At 37.0% G+C, this 23,755-nt stretch overlaps 1 protein-coding gene across 1 annotated transcript; it reads right to left on the bottom strand.

Moving 5' to 3' along the window:
* Positions 1-18,523: 18,523 nt before the first annotated feature.
* On the bottom strand, positions 18,524-19,428 carry LOC117134686. Its single transcript, XM_033293183.1, has 2 exons — positions 18,703-19,428; positions 18,524-18,647 (listed from the first exon to the last, which is right to left on the bottom strand). The coding sequence occupies exons 1-2, from the start codon at positions 19,366-19,368 to the stop codon at positions 18,636-18,638; spliced, it is 678 nt and encodes a 225-aa protein (XP_033149074.1). The 5' UTR covers positions 19,369-19,428; the 3' UTR covers positions 18,524-18,635.
* Between the last annotated feature and the right edge of the window lie 4,327 nt (positions 19,429-23,755).

The following is a 23,755-nucleotide window of genomic DNA, read 5'->3' as shown; positions in this document are numbered from 1 at the left end:
GTCACAATCTGTGTGTGTGTGTGTATGTGTGTGTGTAGGAAATTGAGCTGCCAGCAACATGCCGCCCAAATCTCGATAACTTTGACAAGTGTTGCAGTAAATTTTGAACAACACTTGACTGCAACACGAACTTAACTTATCCGCATTTGATTTATTTCAACGAAAATTACACACACTACTCTCTGCGTTGACGAAGTTAAACATTTGCTTGTGTGCACGTTCGCTGGATAAGCCAACATAAAAGTTTATGTCGTGATATATTGAGCGCACGCTTTCGATATTTATCTCAAGCTCATCAATTAAGTTTAACGCTCAGCGTAATGACATTCACAAAAGATAATTAAATGTTTATTTACACGTTAAATTATCCAAAGCCATTAATACAGCACACACAGTCTAAAGTTCAAAACTCTGAGCAGTGCTTGCAACAGACTGTTAACTATTTAACAGTGCAACGCATTTGGGCTCGAGCGCTGTTAAAAATATCCCAAAACAATGCTTAACAGCATCAGCGCACCGAATTCCTGTTCGTCCTGTCAGTCTCAAACGCGTTGCCAATGCAGAAGGTGCTGCCAAAACGAATTGTTTGGCCAAAATGCGTTAGCTTACAGTTCATTAGTGTGTGTCATAAAATAAATTAATTTACTAACGAGCTACAACAAAATGTAAAAGTGCGTTCAACTAAACTAAAAATGATTTTACATTTAACTAGTGTGTTTAAAAATTAGATTTTACTTGCGTAAGCTAAAGTAAAAATATTAAATAAAGCAAAGTGCATAAATAAGTGAATTCTAAATATATAAATGCTAAAAATACATTTTTAGTGACAGTGAGAGTCGCAAAAAATATACACAAAACTTAATTTTAAATCTTTGGTAAGCACTTAACAATATTTCAGTTTCTATAGACAAAAGGGAAAGCAAAAGGGTATTTGTGAAATTGTGAAAATGTTTATAACAGGCAGCAGCAACCCATAAAGTGTATAAGCTCTTGGTCAGCAAGACAAAATAAATCGTTTGGAACAGGTCCGTTTGCAGTAAATTGTCTGATAGGATAAATAGCTGTTAAGCTTGTATGTGAGTGCGGTGCGGTGCGCCATGCCAAGTGTATTAAAAAGTTGGCTGCGTCTTGGCTTAAATGTAATTTATGGCAACACTGTTTTTAATTTTTTCAATTTTCTTGAGTGTGCTGTAAATCGTGAAGTCAGGCGTAACATTATGACTTATATATAGTATATATATAGTATAGGTAGAGGTTTTTGTTTTTCTGCTTTTTGTTACTTTGTGTGTAAACTGCGACAAAAATTGATTTATGATTGATTTATATACTTTGGTGGTCAGGGCAAGAGCCAAAAAGTTTGATTAATGGCACTTGGAATTATGTTTTGAACAAGTGTTTTTTATTGTTATTTAAAGTAAACAAACTTTTTTGTTTGCACAACTTCGCAAATAAATAAATGATTAATTTGCATAGTTTGTAATCATTAAAAAAGGTTCAATTTTCAAAGCTCTGTTTATTATATGAACTCTACTCATATTTTAATGCTCACTTTCATTTTGTACAACTACTGCAGAAATTATATTTTATAATTCTGTACTTAATTTAGATCTTGTAACAGAGCTTGACATAATCACCTCATAAGCTTGCTTGTCTGTGTGTGTGTGTGTGCGTGTGGGCCATGGTCACTAATTGCTTTTGGTTGTCAACTGGATATGAAAAAGCATGCTGTCAACTTTAGTTTATTTTGAACATGGAAACTATAGCTACACCGTATCTACTGTCATAATTATTTACTCTGCTAAATTGTACATTAATCTCAGTCGAGTGTAGTCTCTGAAGAGACTGTAACTGGAAGTTATGAATGTGCATTCAAAATAATTATTATTTACTTTGTCAAATTTTAGATTCATACAATTTTAATGAAGTGCGAACCCGTTTTAAATAAGTTCTCAAATATTTCAAGCTTATGTCAAGCATTTCATTTCACTAATTACTTCAAATATTTCAACTTTGAATAATGAGTGTTTACTCTTTTAAATCAAAATAAATCTAACCTTAAGTTATGCGTGTTATTTATTTCAAGTAATAAAAGCAGCTATTAAGCAAAAACTATTTGGTTCACTATTAAATGCAGTCATGACTGCATTTACTAAAACTACTCATTATTGAAACATTAGTTTCCACAACATAAAGTTTTCACTTAAGTTGGTGCACGCTGTCTGGCCCATTAAAAAAGCTTGAAGCTTTCTCAAATAAATTCCCAGGCTTGGCTGAAAAATGCTGCTGTGTCATTTTTACATTTGGCTTTAACGCCTTTTCCCATTGCCCTGCGCCATGTCATTATCAAGTTTTACTTAATTAACACGCTTTCAACGCTAACGCTTTTGCAATTATGTGCACTTTTACTTTTTACACAGTCTTTATATCAAAATGTTATCACTGTGGGGTGATGCATAATTACATGCAAAAAAAAAAAAAAAAAACGAGAAGCCAATAAATGAGAAAACTAAAAACAGGACAGCCGCATAATTTAATTATATAATTTTTTCATAGCAAAATAATCTTTGCTTTAAAGCATGTCAAGGGTTGTTTTCTTGGAATTCTTTTTGCTACTGTGTATTTAGTAGCTTAACAAAGCTTTGGCCTGCTAAGCTTGGCAAGCCTTAATTTGACTAGAAAGTACATAAATCTTTTGAAACTTATTATGCTTAGCACACGCTGGAGATTTTTGCAGTAAACTTTTTGCAATAAATTATAAAAGCAACATTCAAGTTTTGGCGCTTGTTAAGTTCATTTAGTTTTATTATTGAACTGCGCGCTGATAAGCGCTAAACTAGAAGCGATAACTGCAAAACGATTGAATTTCCAGCTTGAGTTGAAAAATGGCCGCGCCAGCGTCTTAATTAAATTTTCTATGCCAGATTAGCAACAATGCAAAGTGTTTGAATGTAAATTATGCCCATGGCGCGCATTTTGTTTGCTATGCAAATAAATAAATATTTTACGACAAATGAAAAGAATAAACTAAACAAAAAAAAAAGAAAGAAACCCCAAGTCCGCTGAGGTTTGGCATTGTTTGTTTGCTCCCGAGCCTGCTTCAATGGCCGGAAAACGGAAGCGCACATTTGGCCTATAGTCAAGCATAAGCGTTGGTTAGTTGGCCCCGCCCCGCCCCACCCCGCACGCCCTTACGCCCCATTAATATTTATTGCGGCAGCAGCTTTTTATAGCAGTTAAAAGCTGATCTTGGCTTGGCTTTAACGCGACACACAGCCGCCGTATTTTAATGAGTTGAAAAGCTGTGCGCCACGCAGCAATGAGCAATGTGCACAGTATTTTAATAATAACTCGACATGAATGTCAAGAGCGAGAGAGACAGAGAGAGTGAAATTAAGCCGAACATGTATCTTAACAAATTTGAATTGAATAAACTGCATGCCATTCATTAAAAATGAAACAATTACTGCGTGAAGTTTTTTACACGCAACTTAAATTAATATAAAACTTACAAGGCTCCTCTTATTTCTCTTGTATTCATAAAAAGATATACACAATTTGCATTACTTATACACTTTGTCTATTTGCCATTTGCTTTTAGTTAGCAAAAGTTATCAAATATTGCGCCAACTGTCTTCGGACACACGCACACAAATAGAAAAGAACATTATGAAAATCATTTACAAACTTGCCGCAAGTCCTTGTTACCCAACATACATGCACTTAAGGATATAAGCAGAAGATACAAGTAGCACAGACTCTGCCCCAGGCATTTAAGTGGCTAAATGTGTGTGTGTGTGTGTGTGTGTGCACTTGAATTTGGTTTATTTAAATCTCTCTGTTGATACAATGGTTAGCCATTAAACTAACACATTAGTTGGCTGCTCAACTCAAATTGCCTTCAATTGTGGCTGCACTCGATTATTTACTTAGCATACTGATTTTCCAATTATTATTTGTCTTGACTTAATTTAAATCCTGATATTTTAGCACAAACGTTTGCGGTTAACCAGGCCAAGCTAAGTGCATATTATTTTGTAATTAATAAATAAATTGTTTTCGAATTATTTCTGCCAGCATATTCACCACAACTGACAAATCTATATATATATATGACTGCACTTCCAAGTGCGTTACAAATATAGAAAAAAAAAAAACAACTGAATATTGTTATTATATATTTTTGTGTGATTGATTTAAATTGCAGCAATTGAATTTGAATAAAACAAATTTTAAAAGTGCTAAAATTGTATAATAATCATAATTAGTTTGTACAAGTTTAGTTAGTTATTTTCACATTTATTTTATTGCTGTTTAGCTAAATATAAATATAATAATACAGTCGCTATTCGAGCAATTGAAATTAAACTTTAATTTGTTGTAGTAAAGCTGCAGCAATTTATGCGACAAAGTTGACGCTCTGCCCTGATGCTGGCTGTGCAGCAAACGTTTGGAATTTTTCCATGCGAAAATTATTTAAATTGCTGCGTCAAATACTTTGACTGGTATTTGACTCATTTAATAAATTCCAATTGTCATCATTGACTAATCAACCGGCGCTGCACTACTTAGCGCTGCGTCTACGTTTTTATATTTTTAAGTACGCTTAACTCTCAATTAATAATTTGATTACGCGCCGTCTGTTTCAATTCGAAGAGCGCAAAAGTAAACGTGACACTTTGCTGAATAAAATATGCAAGCTCAAGTGAATTATTTTGAATCCGTGGGCTGCTGTGCTCAAGGAAGCTTGAAAAATGGCTGTGTGTGTGTGTGTTTGTGATTTGAATTGCACATGATAGACTTGAATAATACGCCTAATTATAATGCAGACGGACGTTTGATGTGGGCAAAACCAAATAAATCTCGCATACAAATGAGCCGTCGACTGTGCGCCGCCAAAGGGCAAAGGTCGTTGTTAACAGTCTATGCTGTTTAATTAGTGACATGCATACCAGCAGCTAATGATACCAACTTATAAATTGTAATCAAATCATAACTCAATCATCATTACACAGCTCGAAGTTATGCGAGCTCATACACATGATATTAAGCCACAGGTGGTTTGCCACTTTTAGCTGATAACTTCTGAGTACTTGTGGCACGTTAGTATAATCTACGAGCATGCGGAACAACAATGGCAGTAATTGCAACACACACCAACAATGTTGACAGCCAGCCAAAAGTTTTGCTTTCTAGTTTATTATAAGTGAGGACTCAGCTGCGAGCTGAGCGGGAGGCAGGTGCGAGTCAGATGCGAGTTAAGCAGCATATCAGCAATTACAGCAACACTGGCACGCACATATAAAATGCCCAATTTCAAGCACAATCAACTTTAGCCTGCGTTGAAGTCAGACCAACAAATGGTGACAACAAACTCTGTCGATAACACACACACACACGCACACACACACAGAGACACACATATGTTGTATACAAAAGACAAATAAAAACGACTCCCGCGTGTATAATCCAAGCTGGCAGCACTGCTGCCACTGTGGTTGCGGCTTTAATACCAAACATGGCTAAGGGCTGCGAGTGTGAATCTTGGCTATAGAGTTGGTATCCAGCTATCAGCTGTACGCTTCATTGGCCATGCTACAGACGTGTGCGAGCGTAGCGACAGCATTAAATTATCTATTTAATGTAGCGTGTATATCATTTCTATGTTATCGCAGCAGATCTGCGTTGTCTGCCGGCGTCTAAGCAAACTAAATCAATGAGCGAACAGCAGCGTACAAAAAAAAAAAAATATGTAAAGTAAACAAAACAACTCTAGCGCTTTAACTCAATAGGTGTGCAGCTAGTTACTATACTAGTTACCAGTAAGCTGCTTTAGCGTCAGTGTACAAAGTAAGCCAAGTTTGTTGCTAGATCTAAAAAAATGAATATACCCAGAAAAGTAGGCTAAGCATTTATTTATAATATCTTCAAAAGTAAATAGGCTACAATTTTTTGTTATTTAAATACAAATTATTTATATTAATTTAATATATTTAAAAAATAAGCATTAACGCATAAAATTCAGCATTAGCTTGCTTTGTTTCTTTTTATAAAACAATACGCTGCATATTTCATTTGTAACCAACTGAACTGAACAGCCGAACTGAATTTGTTAACTGCTTAAGCTAATTCTATTATTCAGCCACACTCATCTCTGTGAAGTTTACTTGCTAATAATTTCTCTGTTTGCTTATTTGATTTCTTTTATTAATTGCCTTGCCTCTTGCCTTAGTCATAAGCATGTTTATTTATTTTTCGCCCACGCCCACGCCCACTCGAATTCAACTTTAATAAACAGATCGCTTGTAAAAAGACTTTGGCACTGAGCCTGAGTGTTTTGGGGCCGCTTCGCCTTGACATTGGATGTGTGGCGTAAAGTAATTTCCGTAATGAGTTCTCTGTGCTCTTTTGCATACTTTGCATTCACTTAAGAGTGTTTGAAATTTCATTTGGCTCTTATGTGTGTGTGCGTATCAAAAGTAATCATATGAGACGATATATACATACATATGTCAAGTTGAGTATAAGTAAATTGCTTTTCCGAGCCACGTCTGCCAATAACTGTGAGTGTGTGTGGGTTTTTTTTTTTGAGATACTGTGCTGAGATTCGTTCGGTACACGCTTCGTTTATATTATATGGCATATTACATGTTTGTTAGTAAGTATATTGCCAAGTTCGTTGTACGTTTGTAGCATAAGCAATCTTTTGTCTGTTTGCGTAACGCGATTAATTTTAATTAATTTCTGTTGTCTTGCCCCAAATCGCTTCAGCTGCTGTCAGCTTCATAAGCAATGTCAATTCATAACGTTTCTTAGCAATTGTTGTTGTTGCTTATAAACAAATCAATCACATGTGCGCGCTATATAAATCAACGAACTACAACAACAACTTGGATTTAATTAACAGAATATGCGCACTTAAGCACTAAATAAACGCTTTGACACAGCGGCCATTAACAAAGTGCGCAACTAGCCCGAGCCCAAGCCCTAGTCCTGGCCCAACTCACTTGCTTAATTACTTAATTTATGCCCAAAGCCGCACTAGCTCCGCAATAGTCGACGCACAATCGCGGCTTTCACCAAAATTGGATTAATTTGTTTACTCTAGCATCATGTGGAGGCCTTCGGGCTGTCTATGGTCGCTTTATGGTCGCCAGACAGCAGCCCTCTGCCAAAGAGTAATTGCGTCTGCCTTATGGGATACGCAAATTTTTGTGGCATTCATTACGAAATGCCTTGAAGTTTTTGCTTACCCGCAAAGCAATGTCGTTAAGCGTGAAGTTTCAAGTATTTGACACTATTAGTGTTAGTTTTACTTCTTTTTTGGCAAGCTCGTTATGCGTTCAATGATCCATGCCAAGCACATGAACATGAGCGGATTTAATCGCAAACTTTTAGGCAAACTTCAAACTAAATGCAATCCATCAGTTTTTATTTATTTCTTTTGTAATGCTGCTAAGCTTATATATTGCTCCTTTGTTTATCATAAAGCTGTCTGCGTGAGAGAAAAAGGCAACAACTTGGTTACATTTAAAACTTAACAATGTAAATCACACTGAGCCTTTTGTTAATGTTAATATTTTATTCCAGCAGTCAATGTGGACTAACAATTAATTGTATGACTTAATACCAAGCTTAATTAATTTAAAATCGTTTTCTGTCGTTGCTTTCTTTTGTTGTGCGCTGGCATTAAATATTTAATTAAATACATTTATTTGCATTGCCCGTCAGCAGTTTTAAAACTGTCATGATAAAAACCACTGCAAAATGTTTTATTTATTTACATTTACATTGTTAAAACGTATTTAATATATATAATGTAGCTTGTTAAAATTCTTCGTATTACTTGTTTGCTAAAAAAAATAAAAAACGTTACTCCAGTCGCGCTTTTATTTGGCTACTGTGGACGCGTTTTTGCTGCTAAAGCTTAATTAAAAGTTTTTGGTTAATTGTGTTGTGCTGTTTACAAAAAAAAAGTAAATTAAGCCAAATTTTTTGAAAGCTTAGTTTGTATAGCAAACAGTAACAAAGTTTTAAATTAGCAACACAATCAATTCGCGTACTAATTGAATAAATTATGCAATAAAAAATTGTCACCTTTAATCGCAAACATGCGTGTGTTGTAATAATTAAATATACCAAGCTTACAATTATGCAATTAAAGCTTAAATAAATAGTTGTGCAACAATAATCAAAATTAATTCGTAACTGTAGCAGCTGCATTAACAATAAAATAAACTAACTTAACCAACTGTTTTGATTTATATACATTTTTGATGCGAATTCATAACATTTGAGCTGAGGCACAGCGGCCCTAAGCAATTATAAATGACAAATTAACGCAGGCACACAAGAAAATATTTTATGTGCATTTTATTACAGCGAATAAAGCACTCAGCTGTGCATGTGTGTGTGTGAGAGAAATGTGGCTATGTGCATTGCATATTCATAAGAAATAATCAAGCTTTAAGTGGTCAATGCCTCAAACAGAGCGAGGCAAGGCGGGTCACGTGCCACGCATTACGCGGCGTATGCGTCATATGAAATGACCAAGCGAGCAGGCAGCCAAGCGGGCAGGCAAACCTTTGCTGCTGGGCTTCTGGCTGTCTCGCTTATAAATAATATGCCAATAATTGAGCGCTGGCTAAATGAGCTTAGCCCGCTTATAATGATGTCTGCGTTGGTTTAATGGCGGCGCATTAATTTTGCATTTTGTTGCAGCCATTTTAACGGCCCTTTATTCAAAATACCCAAGCACACACATACGCACACACACACACACACACATATATATATATATATATATTTTTGTGCTTGCTTGCTGTTGCGCTTACTGAACTTTCTGCATAATTTGCGCATAAAAAACATGCCCCCAAAAACTGTAACGACTACCTGTCTGCCTCCCATAAGGGTTGTGTGTGTGTGTGTGTGTGCATAAGTACTAGACATAAAAGTTTATAACATAAAAGCCCCACGAGCATGTACATCTTGGCAAAAATGAATTGAAATTGTTGGCTTGATCAAACACATAACATTAATTAGCTTCAAGTTAAATTGCATTACTTTTGGATCATTAAAACAAATGAGGCCCGGCCCGGCCCGCATGCCTGTCAAACTATTCATTATTAAGTATGCGATATGACAGCCACGGCCAGCGCAGACAATAACGTCTGATTGTCATCAAGCAAACATATGCCACCTATATCATATATATATATGTTATCTTGCATGCTGATGTCTGTGGTCAGGCTTGGACACTAACAAACAGCTGTCAGTTGTTTGACTTGCGGCCTACGCACCACACACACACACACAATGGCAAAAAAATGTACAAAATAATGAAATTGATAAGTTTAATTAAATTTTCATGGCTGACTAGCAGAGGCAGCAATCTGTTTGGCAGGCATTTCATTTGTTTATTTTAGCCTGGCCTCTGTCTTTCTTTCAATGTGTACGCATTTCATTAGCTCGATACAGCAGCAGAGCAAATTTATGGCCACGTTCGAGCTATTTGCAGGCCACATGCCCAGTTGACACCTATTCACATATATTCAGCCTTGGCTGCCGACCTTTAGCCAATATATTTTGTGCTATCCAAAAAAATAAAAATATATATAGCAAAATTTGGCTCAAACTGGACTTGGGCCCGTTACTGTAAACAAGTGGGCGGTGGTTGGGGGCTGGGCACTGGCATTTCAGGTATTCGAGATAAGCGCATATTTAGCTCAGCAGCGTTAAGCACATTAAAGATTATGTCATAGCCAAGCTAAAAAAGGAGGCAACAAAATAAAAAGTAAATAGCAGACATAGCTGAAGTGCAAATGCTCTAAGCGTTGACTTATTAAATAAGCTTAGTGCATATAAAATAAATCAAAGGCTTAGGCTAGCAAAATGTATGCGATTTAGTTAGTTGTAGCTTAGCCAAGTTAGTGTATTAGCTGCATTGCTATTTTTATATTGTGTCAAAATTTAATTTTGCTGTTGCATATTTTGTGGCGAACCGTCAAAAAAGCTGCTTAATTCAAAGCTCACTTCAGCGAGCTTTAATGTGCAATTTTAAGAAGCCAACGACACCCACACAAACACACACACATAGACAGACACACTTGTGCGTTATCGTTTTATCGATTAATGCTTAGTGGCTGCGCTGCGCTTAAAAACTTTATCGGCTTGCTAACTAAATTGGTTAATATTTTTGCCTCATAACTATAAATGTCCTAAAGGAAATGCCATTAAGCGAACATTATATGAAGTTAATTAAATGAGTGCTAAGCACAGGCGGCGAGCTTGGTCAGCCAGCCAGCCAGCCAACCGGCCAGCATAAGCTTTTAATTGGATTTAGTCGCAGCCAAAGCGGAAAATCCTTTTGCAACGACGCGTCGCGACGTGCTTCTAATTAATTAGCAAAATATTGTTGTCATAATATTTAATTAGTCAAAGGTGTTACAATTTGCAGCTTATTATCATAGCCGAAAACTATTTTTGCTGCTACTTCCGCTCGGCTATCAACAGCAGCAACTTCCGTCTTTAGTTTTGATTTGCTTAGGCAATAGGATATCTTTGCTTTTGCTCTGGCACTTTTGTTTGTTTGCACAAACTTACGTAACATAATACGGCGCCTTGGTCTTGGTCTGCTCTGCTCTGCAAATCCGTTTAAGCTTAGGTTGCTTACAACTACAAATTGCATAAACTTTTCTGTCGACTTGTTAGTTTGCTCGTGCTGATTTATAAAAAACAAATTACACTACGGCCAGCAAATACTTTTTTCCTGTCACTTAGCTGCTTCCGCATAACGAAAAAATGTACTAAAAAAACAACTTTATGGTTTTAATTTCAAGATGGAACTTAAACTATAACATCTGTACTCGTTTTGCATTATTGGAAATGCAAATGAATTTTGAAAACACTCTATTATTAAATTATTATTTATATAAAGCACTCAGTTACACTGTAAAAGCAGCACAACTTAATATAGCAACAAATAAATAAATAATTTAAATTAGAATTTGCTTTAAGTTTGTGCTCTAAGCTTATTAGGACAAGTGTTTTAGTATGAGCTACAAATCTATGATAAATAAACTACTTATTGTCTTTAAGTGATGCAGCTGCGCATTAAATTCTATTTGTAAATGAATTAGGGAAACATTTTAATTAAAATATATGCTCTAAAAAAAAATGTAACTAGCTTTGAGTATAAACTAAAGTTATGAAAAGCATTACCAGTTGCTGTTGCTGACCAGATCTCGCTTGAGCTTGCAGTTGGCGCTGGCAAGCAGCTCGACTTTTATTTAGAGCTCTTTCTCTCTCTCTCTCTCTCTCTCGTACGCTTTGCGGCTATAACATGTTAATTCATTGTGCGCAGTTCATCACGTCGCCCCGCAAAGTAGGCAACAAAAAAAGTCAAGTTGCTTTGGTGCATGCAACAATGTGCGAACAGCATAATAAACAAAATGTCGGCATGGCGAAGAGAACTGAGCACTTAATTCGCATATTTGCTGCTCATTAAATTTGCTTAACTACAAAACATTTATAATTCACTTAACATTTGCTTATATATATTTTTGGGTTGCGTCATTTCTTATTTACAGGCGAGCGTGCAGTAAGCAGAGCAACGTGCAGCAGCAGCAGCACCAGCAGCAGGAGCAACAAAGTTGAAACGCATTAAAATGCTTGGCCACAGGACAAAGAAGAAAGCGAACAAATGGAATTAGCCAGCACATCAATTTTCGCTGGCGAGCAACTTAATTAAAACAACAATTTTAAGCTGTTGTCGGTCGGTCCCAAATTAAGTAAAATTTATTTGTGTATGTGCGCGGCCACAAAGCAACAGCAGCAACAGCAAGCATAAAAGTCTTTTCGGTCATATTTCGGTTGCTGCCAAATGCAACTGACCCACTGAGACACAAACTGAGAGACAAACAAACACGATGTTGTCGGGCGTGTCAAACAGTTTGCCCGTGTTGCTTCTGTTGATGAGCTGGGGGCTATGCAGCGCTCAAGTGGAACAGCAGCAGATGCAGCAGCAGCAATTAACGCTGTTGCCAGGTACAGATGCTAACATGCCAGCAACGACAACAACACCGACGACGACGACGACGACGACGACGACATCGACAGCAACGCAGCTGCCCTCATTGCCCGCAACCGTCAACTTAACTCCAGCAACTTCAATCGAAAGCACAAAAAATTCTGCAGAAAAGGCGACAACAGTAGCTGCAATTGCTGCAGCAATAACACAGCAACCATTAATGGCAACTGTTTCAGCTACTAACACAGCAGCTGCCATAAAAACTAACCGAGTTGGACTAGAAATGACAAAAGCAAAATTCAATTCGAAATTGAATATGCAATTTGCTGATGGCAACAACAACAACAACAACGTTACACCAACGGCCTGGCCTCAAATCCCAACACATAATAATAAAAGCAATGCGCAAGTGACGCTGCCAACAGTCGTCAACTCATTTGAAGGTAAAGCGTTGCCAACGCTACGATTTCTGGGGCCAACAAGCTCGGCTGCCTATGCTGCTGTTGCCGCTGCCTCTGCCACGCCCTCGACAACCGCCGCCGCCAGCTGGCCCGTTAAACATGCCGCAGTGCTTGAAGGCGATGTGATACTTGGTGGGCTGATGATGGTCCATTCTCGCGAGGATAGCATCACCTGCGGTCAGATAATGCCGCAGGGCGGCATTCAGGCGCTGGAGGCCATGCTCTATACGCTGGATCAGGTGAACAAGGCGCAATTGTTGCCGAATGTGACGCTCGGCGCTCATGTGCTGGATGACTGCGACAAGGATACGTATGGCTTGGAAATGGCCGTGGATTTCATAAAGGGTAAGTTTTTATTTCCACCCCCCTTTCACTTTCCACTTGTTACTCATACGCGGCGTATGGCAGCGGGTCCCATTCAGAGAGCAATGTAATTGTAAACGTTCTGCTTGCTGCCGCTGCACTTTTGCATATTTATGAGGCGTGACACATTCAAAGCGTCAACGACCATAAAAATTCTTTGTAACTGCTGCTATGTAATTTAGCCTGGCGCATGGCTATTGTCACTATTGTCCATTACGCAGGCAGACGAGGCGTTGCGCCCAAACCCCATTCAGATTGCATGCATTTGTGATTCGCAAAAGTTGCTTTAGTCAACAGTTTTTAGATGAAAAACAAGGCAACATTAATGACTCATTAATGATGAGTTATGTGTTACAATATGCGAATAAATAAATATTTAATATTGCGAGTGTTTTTTGAGTAAAACTAACAGCGCAGAAATTTAAGCACTTTAAGTTATTATTTATACAAATATTTATTTATTTATACAATACACAATACACAAGCATATAAATATAAATTTATAAATATTCAAAACTGCATGTGAATGTAAACAAAATATATTTAATATTTGTAAAATAGCTTTTAAAGGCATGGACCACGCAATTGAAACGTCAAACAGAATTCAACAACCAACTACTTTTCAGCTTATAAGCTTCGAAGATTTATCATTAGCTGCTGCTATGAATAAAGCTTAGGCACTAAGCAAACTTTATATTTCACTTTCAATAAGAATTTATGAATCTATTTCCTGCAAAAGTTGCCACTTAATATTTGTCAACCACATAAATTATAGTTTTATGTTAGACAAAGTTTGGAAAATAAGCCAGAATTCAGTTATAGACTTTAGTCAAGCTCTGTGTTAAACGTTTAATGCTGTTGATTGTTGCTTTTTTATGCAGAAATTTAACTTAAAGCATTATTTATTAAAAACAAGCGTTACACATAAACATTAATGTGTGAGAATCCATTACAGTCATGATATTGAGGTTAAGAGCAGCGGGAGTTTCACATCTGGGTTGACTGCCTTTTGAATAAGCTAACAAGCATTCGGTTTAGGGGAATTTGAATAGAGCCAACATGCATATATGAATATAAGCAAAAGGACAATTTGTTTTTGTGTTTGTTTGTTTGCTTGGTGTTTTCTGTGCATGTACTTTGGCTAGAAATAAGTTCATTACAATTCAATTTGTAAAGACAGAGACTAATATGGTCGCCTGCTATTGTCATCAGCATTAGCATTAAACAGAGCTACGTACTCCATGCGATTTGCATAACTATGCTAGACACACACACACATGCACAACTGAGCACTGCTGTGAGTCAAAGGCAATGCATTGGCGGCTCCATCAGAGCAGCATCGCTCTTGTCGATTGTCTTTTCCAGAATTCTGCCATTCACCTAGCCCTTTGTATATAAATCATGCTGGCATACATACGCCTGAGCACACTTTAACTGTATGTGTGTGTGTGTGTGTGTGGTGTGTGTCTGGTTAGCACAATTGGAGTTTAATTAGCTCATTGTGTAGTGCATATTCCTACAGCCAATTAGATCAAATGACTTAGTACTTTGAAAGTGAATATAAAATAGATAAATTAATTAAATTCTGTTTGACAGCTATCAATGTTAGTACTTAGGCTGAAACAGAACTGACTGTCCTGCGTCGCGTCCTCTCTTTTTATACTTATTAATTACGCATTTAAATATATCAATGCAGCTGGTAAACTGCGCAACTTATTCTAACTTAAATGTATGTGCATATGAGTATGTATATTACTGCGTAGCTCGCATTCCAGAATGTGCGTATGTCACTGCGCAGCCGCAACTTATGTTAGCTTAATGTAAATATGTATGTACAAGTGTGTTTTATTGCGTAGCTCGCATTTTAGAATGTGCGTATGTCACTGCGCAGCTGCAGCTGGCCTACCACAATGTATGTATGTTTATGTTATTGTTATTGCGTAGCTCGCATTCCAGAATGTACATCTGTATGTGCATGCTGTTGCGTAGCTCGCATAACCCAATGTATGTACGTAATGCATTGTTATTGCGTAGCTTGCTTAACCCTTTGTATATATATATATGTATTTGGTATGTGCAGGCAGCTTGCCTACCACAACTCGGCCATCCTGACCGTTTGATCTCCTGATCATGTGGTTTGACAGTTTTTGACTTACATCTAATATTCACATTTTCTTTTTTTTTTTTTCTTAAAGTTAAATTATTTCTAAATATACATGTTGATATTCTTAATTTATTTGCTTTTATTTTTATTTCTATTGAACCATGGCTTAATGTTTTGAACGCTCCACACGCCAATGTATGGCGTGCGTGATGCTTGAAAACCTTCCACATCTTTTAATAAAAATCGGTCATTGCGCAAAATTTTTTCTATTTTGTATGGGCTTTTACTTTTCGGCTTCAGTTTTTTAGGTGCGCCTATTGTTGTATCAAAATTTTTTACCATTACGTAGTCGCCTTTTTTGTATGTTTTTGGTTTAGTCTTGTTTCTATTGAAGTAAGTTTCATATATCTTTTGTGCTTTATCTTGATTTAGCTTGGCCTCTATTCTAATCTGTTTTAAATTTTCTGTTGCTGTTGTGTTTAGCTCTTCTAGTTTTTCTCTTAAACTGTCTATTATTGCGCCCTTTTGCTCTGTTCCGAATAGCATTTTGCTTGGCATTTGTTTTATGCTGCGATGCTGTGTGTTGTTGAATGCGTATTCTACTTTGTCAATAATGGTGTCCCAATGTACGTTGTTTTCAGTATCGACCAGTTTTGCAATCATTGGCCCTAAACTTCTGTTAAATTTTTCTACAATTTGTGGACGTCTCCTCGACTATTCCATTTGTAGCTTAAGCTCTTATACAATTTAAGGTTTTCATTGTTGACGTAAAACAACTGCCTCGATCGGAAATTATGATTTTCGGTCTGCTGTAGGCCCTAAAGTAATCCTTAAGTGCTATGATTACTTCTTTTGTGTTTGTGGTCTTCGTTGTGTAAAGTCTTACAAACTTTGTAAACCCGTCAACTATGGCAAAAATGTATTTCTTCGCTCTAGCATTGCTCACTGGGCCGTAATGGTCAATGTGAATTGTTTCAAATGGCTTTGAGCCTTTCGGGATACTGTGTAAAAATCCTTCACTTTTTCCTGTTGTTGGGGAAAATGCTATGCATTTGAGACAATTTTGAATGTGCGAGCAACATTTTTCTTTTATGCTCGGAAACCAATAGCTTTTCTTTATAATGTCAATCATTTTGTCTCTGCCTATGTGCCCTATGTCATTGTGATACTTGTACAGGACGTGGTCTTCCATACTTTCGGGCACGTAAAACAAGACTCTGTTGTCTGTTGTTTTTCTATACACTATGCCGTTTCTCATTTCGAATAGCTTGTGCTCTGCTTTCTCTAATGATTTTTTTAAATTGACAATTTTAGTATCTTTATTTTGACAAATGACTAAATTATTTTCGAAAGTGTTTGTTTCTACTATTAAAATATTATTACATCTACTGAGTGCATCGACGTGTTGCATTCTACTCCCTGACCTATGAATGATTTCATAATCGTAGTTTTGAAGCTCAAGTGCCCACCTTGCTATTCTTGGGTTGAGTTCGACTCTGTTCAGTGTGAGCGTCAGTGAGTTACAGTCTGTAACTATTTTAAAATGTTTGCCTTGTACGTATATTCTGAACCGTCTCAAAGCATAAATTATTGCAAGGGTTTCTAGCTCGAAGCTATGATACTTTGATTCTGTTTCTGTTGTCCGCTTTGAAAAGTAGAAAACTGGGTGTAGTCTTCCATCGTCTTGCTTCTGAAGTCGGACAGCTCCAAAACCTAATGCACTGGCGTCACAGTGTAACTCAATATCTTTCTTATAATCATAAATTGCTAAGATTGGTGACTGTATTAATTTGTTTTTTAGAATTGTGAAACATTCCAGTTCTTTTTCTTCAAATTTAAACTCTCTATCTTTCCTTATCAAATCGTATAGCGGCTTGGCAATTGTTGAAAAATCTTTTATGAACCTGCGAAAGTAGGAGCATAGTCCTAAGAAGCTTTGAACAGCAGGGGCTTTATCTGGTATTGGAAAATTTTGTACGGCCTCAATACCTTTCTCGTCTGCTTTTAATTCCGTCTTTCGATATGAAAAGCCCTAAATACATGACGCTTGATTGTCCATGCGTAACTCTAATTTGTTTTGTGTTGATCTTTGAAATACTACTGTCAATGTATCTTAATGTTTTTTAATGTCTTTACTAGCGATCATTATATCGTCAATATAGACAATAACTTTATTCTTCCTAATCATATACCAAAATATTTAATTCACAAATCGTTCTGAGAAACTCAAACTGGCCAAGGGGCGTTACAAACGATGTATATTTTACTGACTCTTTGTCTACGAAAATATTGAAATAACCATTTTTTAAATCTAGTTTTGAGAATACCGTTTTGTTTACTAATTTGTCCAACAAGTCGTCTATCAGTGGCAGTGGGTAATTGTCTTTAATTAATACTTTGTTTAGTTTTCTGAAATCAATGCATAATCTCATGTCGCCAGTTTTTTTTTAACTAATACTATGGGTGAAGCATATTCAGAATCACTTGGTTGAATAATGTCGTTTTGTAAATATTCGTCTAATAACTGCTGTAGCTTTTCTTTTTCTGTATAAGACAGTCGTCGTGTAGAACAACTAAAAGGCTTGCTATTTTCTAAACATAGTTTAATCTCTGCTCTGATTGTTGGTTTTTCCGGTCGTATTGCGTTTATGTAATTTTCCCTCAGTATTCTTGTAAATTTCCATTTTGTTCCATAACCTATGTTTTCCCCACATTTATAATCAATTTCTTCATTGTCAGTGTGATAGATATTAAACATTTCAGTGTCAAAGTTTTCCACGTTTACTGTTTGGTCTTGTCTGTTTTTTAGGATAATGTTTTCTTTCTTATCTGTGTTCTGTTGCTCAATTGTATCAGTTTCTAGTCGTTTATTTTGTTGCTCAGTTGCCAATTTATTATTCTGTTGATCAGTTGTATCCTTTGTATCAGTTGTATCAGTTGTATCATTTGTATCATTAGTATTATTTGTATCAGTTGTATCAGTAGATTCATTTATATCAGTTGTATTAGTTTTATCAGTTGCCAATTTTTTATTTTGTTGATCAGTTGTATCTGTTGCATCATATATATCAGTTGTATCAGTTGTATCATTTGTATCAGTTGTATCATTTATATTAATTTTATCATTTGTAACAGTTGTAACAGTTGTAACAGTTGTATCAGTTGTATCCTTTGTATCAGTTGTATCAGTTGTATGCTTTGTATCAGTTGTATCATTTGTATCAGTAGTAACATTTATATCAATTGTATCAGTTTTATCAGTTGACTGTCGTTCTATTTTATATCTTCTTGAAAACTTTTGAATTGACTTAACCTTTGGTTCAGTTCTGCGAATTACTGTGTAAGAGCTATTCTTAAATCTTTTAATATTGTGAGACAGATTTTTATTGTGGTGTGGACTGTTTTCTACTGTTATCATTTTTAGCGTGTCAAGGTCTAATTTCAAATTACATGCATCCATGAAATTTCTGCCTAAAACTACATCATGACTCATAGACTCGTTTGAAACTACTATCAAATTAAAATAACATTTTGTTGTTTCTTTGAAAACATAACATAATAGTGCTGCCATACACTTCAAGTTGGCTTTTATTTAATCCAAAATAGGATTCAGTTACAGTTTGTAAGTTTGCCTCTTTGGGCATGAGTGTTTTTTTTATGAAAGATATGGGACTACCTGAGTCTATAAGGCATGCTGTAATTTTTGAAAATGGGTTATTGTTAACAAAATAAATTTTAAAATACTTTACATAGTTGTTGCCCCGCAGTTCGTTCTTATCCTGGCATTGTGCCACAAAGTGTCCAAATTTGCCGCACGCGTAGCATGATCCTGGCTCCCTTTTTGGCTTTCGGCATTCCTGTGCGTTGTGTCCGATTGAGTTGCAGTTTGTGCAACGTACTCCAGCTCTGCGAACTGCATTTCCTGTTGATGGCGCCCTCTGCTTGGGTGCTGCTGTCCGTCCTCGAATGTGTACGTTGGCGAAAGCGCAAAGAATCTGCACTGGGCTGGAAAATCGCTGTATGTGCGCCTGATCGCGCAGGTTGATGTCTGGTATCCCTTCGATGATATGTTCAATCAGCTCATCTGGTTCGATGGCAATCGCATTGGCCAGCATCATTTTTATTTCGAAGTATGCTGCGAATTTTTCACCGGGCTGCCACTTACGATCCTCGAATTTGCGCCGTAACTCCATTTTAGATTGTTGATCCCCGAATGCAAAAATTAATTGTTCCAATATTGCGTCGATTGGTTCCATAATTCGCACTGTGTTGGCATGTAGCCACTGTTGAGCACTGCCTTTTAATTTTGAGATTATCAAAATACGCATGTTGCCATTGTCCAAGTTGTACATATTTGCAATATTTTGTATTTGTGCTGCCCAAAGACGTGCACATGTTGTTCCGTCGTAGCTCATTGCGATTTCTTTAGCTTGTGACAAAGCCAAAGCTGCACTGTCACTTCGCTGTTGCTTAGCATTTATATCCAAGATTGCTCGCTTCTCTATGTTATCGCTACCGTTGCCACTTTTGTCGCCATTTGTGGTGTGGTGCTCTTCTCCTTTTGGGCTTTTGAGTTCTGCTAGCATCTGCTGTATCCCACGTAGCTGTTCCAGCACGGACACGTCATGGTTGTGTATGTCTGCGTTTGAAGTTGTTGGTGTGTCGCCAACTGTGTCTTGTGCCTGTTGATTTAAATTGTCGACCGCTTCATTTTGTGATGAAATAACGCTTTGCTCGTCCATGTCGCTGTTGTGTCCACTTGCGTCAGGGTCTTCTGTGGTTGAATTAGGTCTGGCGCCACGTGTTTGTGGCGAGATCGCGTTAAGACGTGCAACTAACTCGGCCTTGGTGCCAGTGGTAGGTTGCTCCAACGCCGCCAGCCAGGTTTTCAGTTGGATAACTGAAAACCTCTGCGATCTCCACATCGAAATTTATTTCACTGTTATTCATTTTGTAGGTGTATATCGTTCACACTTCTGAGATTGTCGGAGGCTTAATATAGTATGTCTATAAATGAGTACACAAACTTCACTTCACAACTTTCACTCTTTATTCACTGAACGCCGAAACAGAACTGCCTGTCCTGCGTCGCGTCCTCTCTTTTTATACTTATTAATTACGCATTTAAATATATCAATGCAGCTGGTAAACTGCGCAACTTATTCTAACTTAAATGTATGTGCATATGAGTATGTATATTACTGCGTAGCCTCGCATTCCAAGAATGTCTGCGTATGTCACTGCGAGCACGCAAACTTATGTTAGCTTAATGTAAATATGTATGTACAAGTGTGTTTTATTGCGTAGCTCGCATTTTAGAATGTGCGTATGTCACTGCGCAGCTGCAGCTGGCCTACCACAATGTATGTATGTTTATGTTATTGTTATTGCGTAGCTCGCATTCCAGAATGTACATCTGTATGTGCATGCTGTGAGCACACTTTAACTGTATGTGTGTGTGTGTGTGTGTGGTGTGTGTCTGGTTAGCACAATTGGAGTTTAATTAGCTCATTGTGTAGTGCATATTCCTACAGCCAATTAGATCAAATGACTTAGTACTTTGAAAGTGAATATAAAATAGATAAATTAATTAAATTCTGTTTGACAGCTATCAATGTTAGTACTTAGGCTGTGAAACTTTAAATATTTGGATGTTATTTAGCTTATAAACTAAATCAATAAACTTGTCAAAAAAATTTTTTTAAATTAAATAGCTTATATTCCAAACATACTTGATAAATAAAATTTGCCACAAATACAAAAGCAATACAAAAGCAATACGATCGTAAATTAATCATATTGTATATTGTAGGCATATAAACTGCTAAACAGTTAACAGCCTAAAAGCTCTGTCTAGCCTGGTTTGTGTCCTGGCTTACCTTTGGGACAGTGTAACAAAGTAATTTTTGTCATAACAGAGGCTTAACATAGACATAACATAGAGGCAGACGTTGAATGCTGCCAGTTTAGCAATTAAGTTGCAACTTTGAACAAAATTTAGAACAAATCTAGCAATTTTTAATTTTTCTTTAGCAACTTTTTAATTAAGAAGATATTTTTTATTTTTCGCATTTCTACTTGTTTAATGTCTTACAAATTACGATTAAATCGACATCGCAACTTGTACTTACTCTTATTGCTTAGAAGATTCTGGCAGCACTGATTGGCGGCGTCTCTTTGGCGCATGTGTAAAAGGCAGATAAGAAACTGAGCCACTCAGCCTGTCTTCTGTCTTTCATGGCTTTTGCTAAAGTCGGTTGCGACTGCTTCCCATGTTACTTTAATTCGCTCAGCGACATTGACTGCTGAGAGCGTAAAACAAGATGTCGGCGCTGGCTTAAATTACATTGGCGGCCTCTTTGACTCTTTCAGCTGAGCACACACTGCTATTGCTTTCCTTATCTTGCTTGCTATGGCTATTGATATTGAAATATACGCACCAATTAAATGCAGCAGATTTATATTGCAGTTTCAGCAGTTATTTAAATTGATTGTATATTATGCGCAATGCACTTTCTGCATTTTTTCAAAAATATATTCATGCAGCGCTGGCACTTAATTTTCTGTTGGCACTATTTATTAATAAACATGTCGTATATGCATATGCAGTGCATAAACATATAAATTGTTTATAAGCTTTTAAAAAATATTTATTTGCAATAAGCAATCACAGAGCGCAACGCCGAAGTTGTTGAAGGTTTTAAGTGACCCAGTTATACTTGTAAATTGAAATTTTTTTTTACGCGCCACGCACACAAACACATGCACACACAGACACACATATATACATATACTTTACTTTAGTGTATGCACACACGCACAGTGTGAGTGGCAAACCCTCATCAAAAGGCGCATAAAAAAGTTTATTTGGCATGACGCTGCGGCAACTCTGGCAGCGCATTCTCCTCATATCATTTTAATTCTTTGGGCAGCCTCAAGCACCCAATCACCACTAGCTCCGACCCACCCCACCCACAGCATACTCAGCATACGCATCCGCATCCGCATACACACCAGCAAACTGTTGTCGTCCTTGCTGCTGCTGTTGTTGTTGTTGTTGCTGCTGCTACTGGCTGGTTGCCACTTAATGGAATTTGCCGCTTATGCGTTACGCATGCTGGGCATTATCCTTTCTACGGCTGCCTTCCGTTTCCTGTGAAATTCGAGTCTTGACTTTCGCCCAAGCAATACTTTCTTTTGCTTGACTTTTTTTTTGTCTTAAAACTTGACTTGCTGCCTATTTTGGCAAAAAGTTTTTCCGCTCTTACTTTGCGCTTTGTTTTCACGATTTGCTTTTATTATGACTATGCTTATATAAATACGCATGCATATGTGCGTAGATTACGCTTTGCTTTGTCCTTGGCTGCTTGCTGGGACTGGACTTGGACCTGCTGCCTAGCTACTGACATTTGCTAATTTAGATGGCGCTAAGCTGCAGCTTAGACACAAAATTAGCTACTTAAAAGTTCGGGCGACCCTTTTTCACTCGCTAAGCATCTTACTGGCATTTAGAGTAAAGCCGCTTTAGCATATCGAAGTCAGTTAACCTACAGTCCAGCGTCTAACAACTGTGCTTAACATGTAACTGTGATTCTTGTTTATTTTGTTGTTACACCTTTTAGCTGCCAGTCAATGCTTTATTGCAGCTGCAAGCCTCAGCAGTCAATTCAACGCTCGGGCTAATAACAATACGAACAACAACAACAATAACAACAACAACAAGCAATCAACTGACAATGTTGACTTTGCCGACTGCCGGCCAAATGAACTTCGCTTTTATATACCCTGCAGCTGTGTCGCAGGCTTAAAGCATTCACAACATAAACATGCTCATTTATTTATTTATTTAAAGTTTGTGCAGCATTTAAGTTCAATGCAAGACCAGCTGTTGTTGCTCTTAGGCAGTGTTGTGGCTTAAGCAATTTTATAGCCAGAATTTGTTAGTTTTATTAAATATAGAGTAAATGTTGAAATGCTTTTAACGACTTATCGAAAATTTGTCAAAAAGTTAAAGCAGATAGGATAAAGGCAAATATAACTAATACGCCGAATGGTTTTTTCAAGCTGACAATTTAAGCTGCACGCAGTTGTTAAAAGATTTAACTTGCTAAAAGCTAAAATCATTCAACCTAATAAAGGGTAAGATATACTAAGTATATAATTTAGATTGCCTGGCAGTGCATAATTTATAGTGGGTTGCTTTAAATAAAAATTAGTGCGGATTTGTGTTGAAGTCAATCACACAAATCAAAGAAGTAAGATCAAGCGCTTGTGGCTTTTTGCAAATTGCCTAACAATTTATGCATTTAGTGCTTTACTTTTTTCAAATAAATTAATAGCTTTACTTGGCTTTTTTGTTAGAAATATTTATATATTTTTATAGCTATTTTAACCCACTGAAGTTTCGTCAACACGAACCGATGGACACAATATATGTTTGTTTGTTTGTTGGTTTGTATATTTTAAGTTTTGCGCTGGCAGCTGAGTGTCGAGTCAGTTTACTGAGTGGCGCTGCTTGCAACACAATACGTAGTGCTGCCGCTCAATGGTGTCCTTATTGCTTTGCTTGCCACATTGTTGACATTGTACGCACGCCGTGTTGTTGCAAGCTGACTTCAGCACTTTAGCTGCTGCAGCGTGCACAACACAAAAAAAAAGGCAAGGCGACTTCTTTGACAGCACATCGATTATATAGAATATTGAAAATAGGTTTATGCACTTGGCTTGCAGCTTTAAAATAATTGCACAAGTAATGTGCAGTAAAAAATGAAACTGAAATCAATTATTGCGTATACGCAGTGG

The sequence above is a fragment of the Drosophila busckii genome, chromosome 2R (genome assembly GCF_011750605.1).
Source record: "Drosophila busckii strain San Diego stock center, stock number 13000-0081.31 chromosome 2R, ASM1175060v1, whole genome shotgun sequence".
Lineage (NCBI taxonomy): Eukaryota > Metazoa > Arthropoda > Insecta > Diptera > Drosophilidae > Drosophila > Drosophila busckii.
The sequence above is the reverse complement of the archived record's forward strand: the minus strand, read 5'-3'. Positions and strand labels throughout refer to the sequence as shown.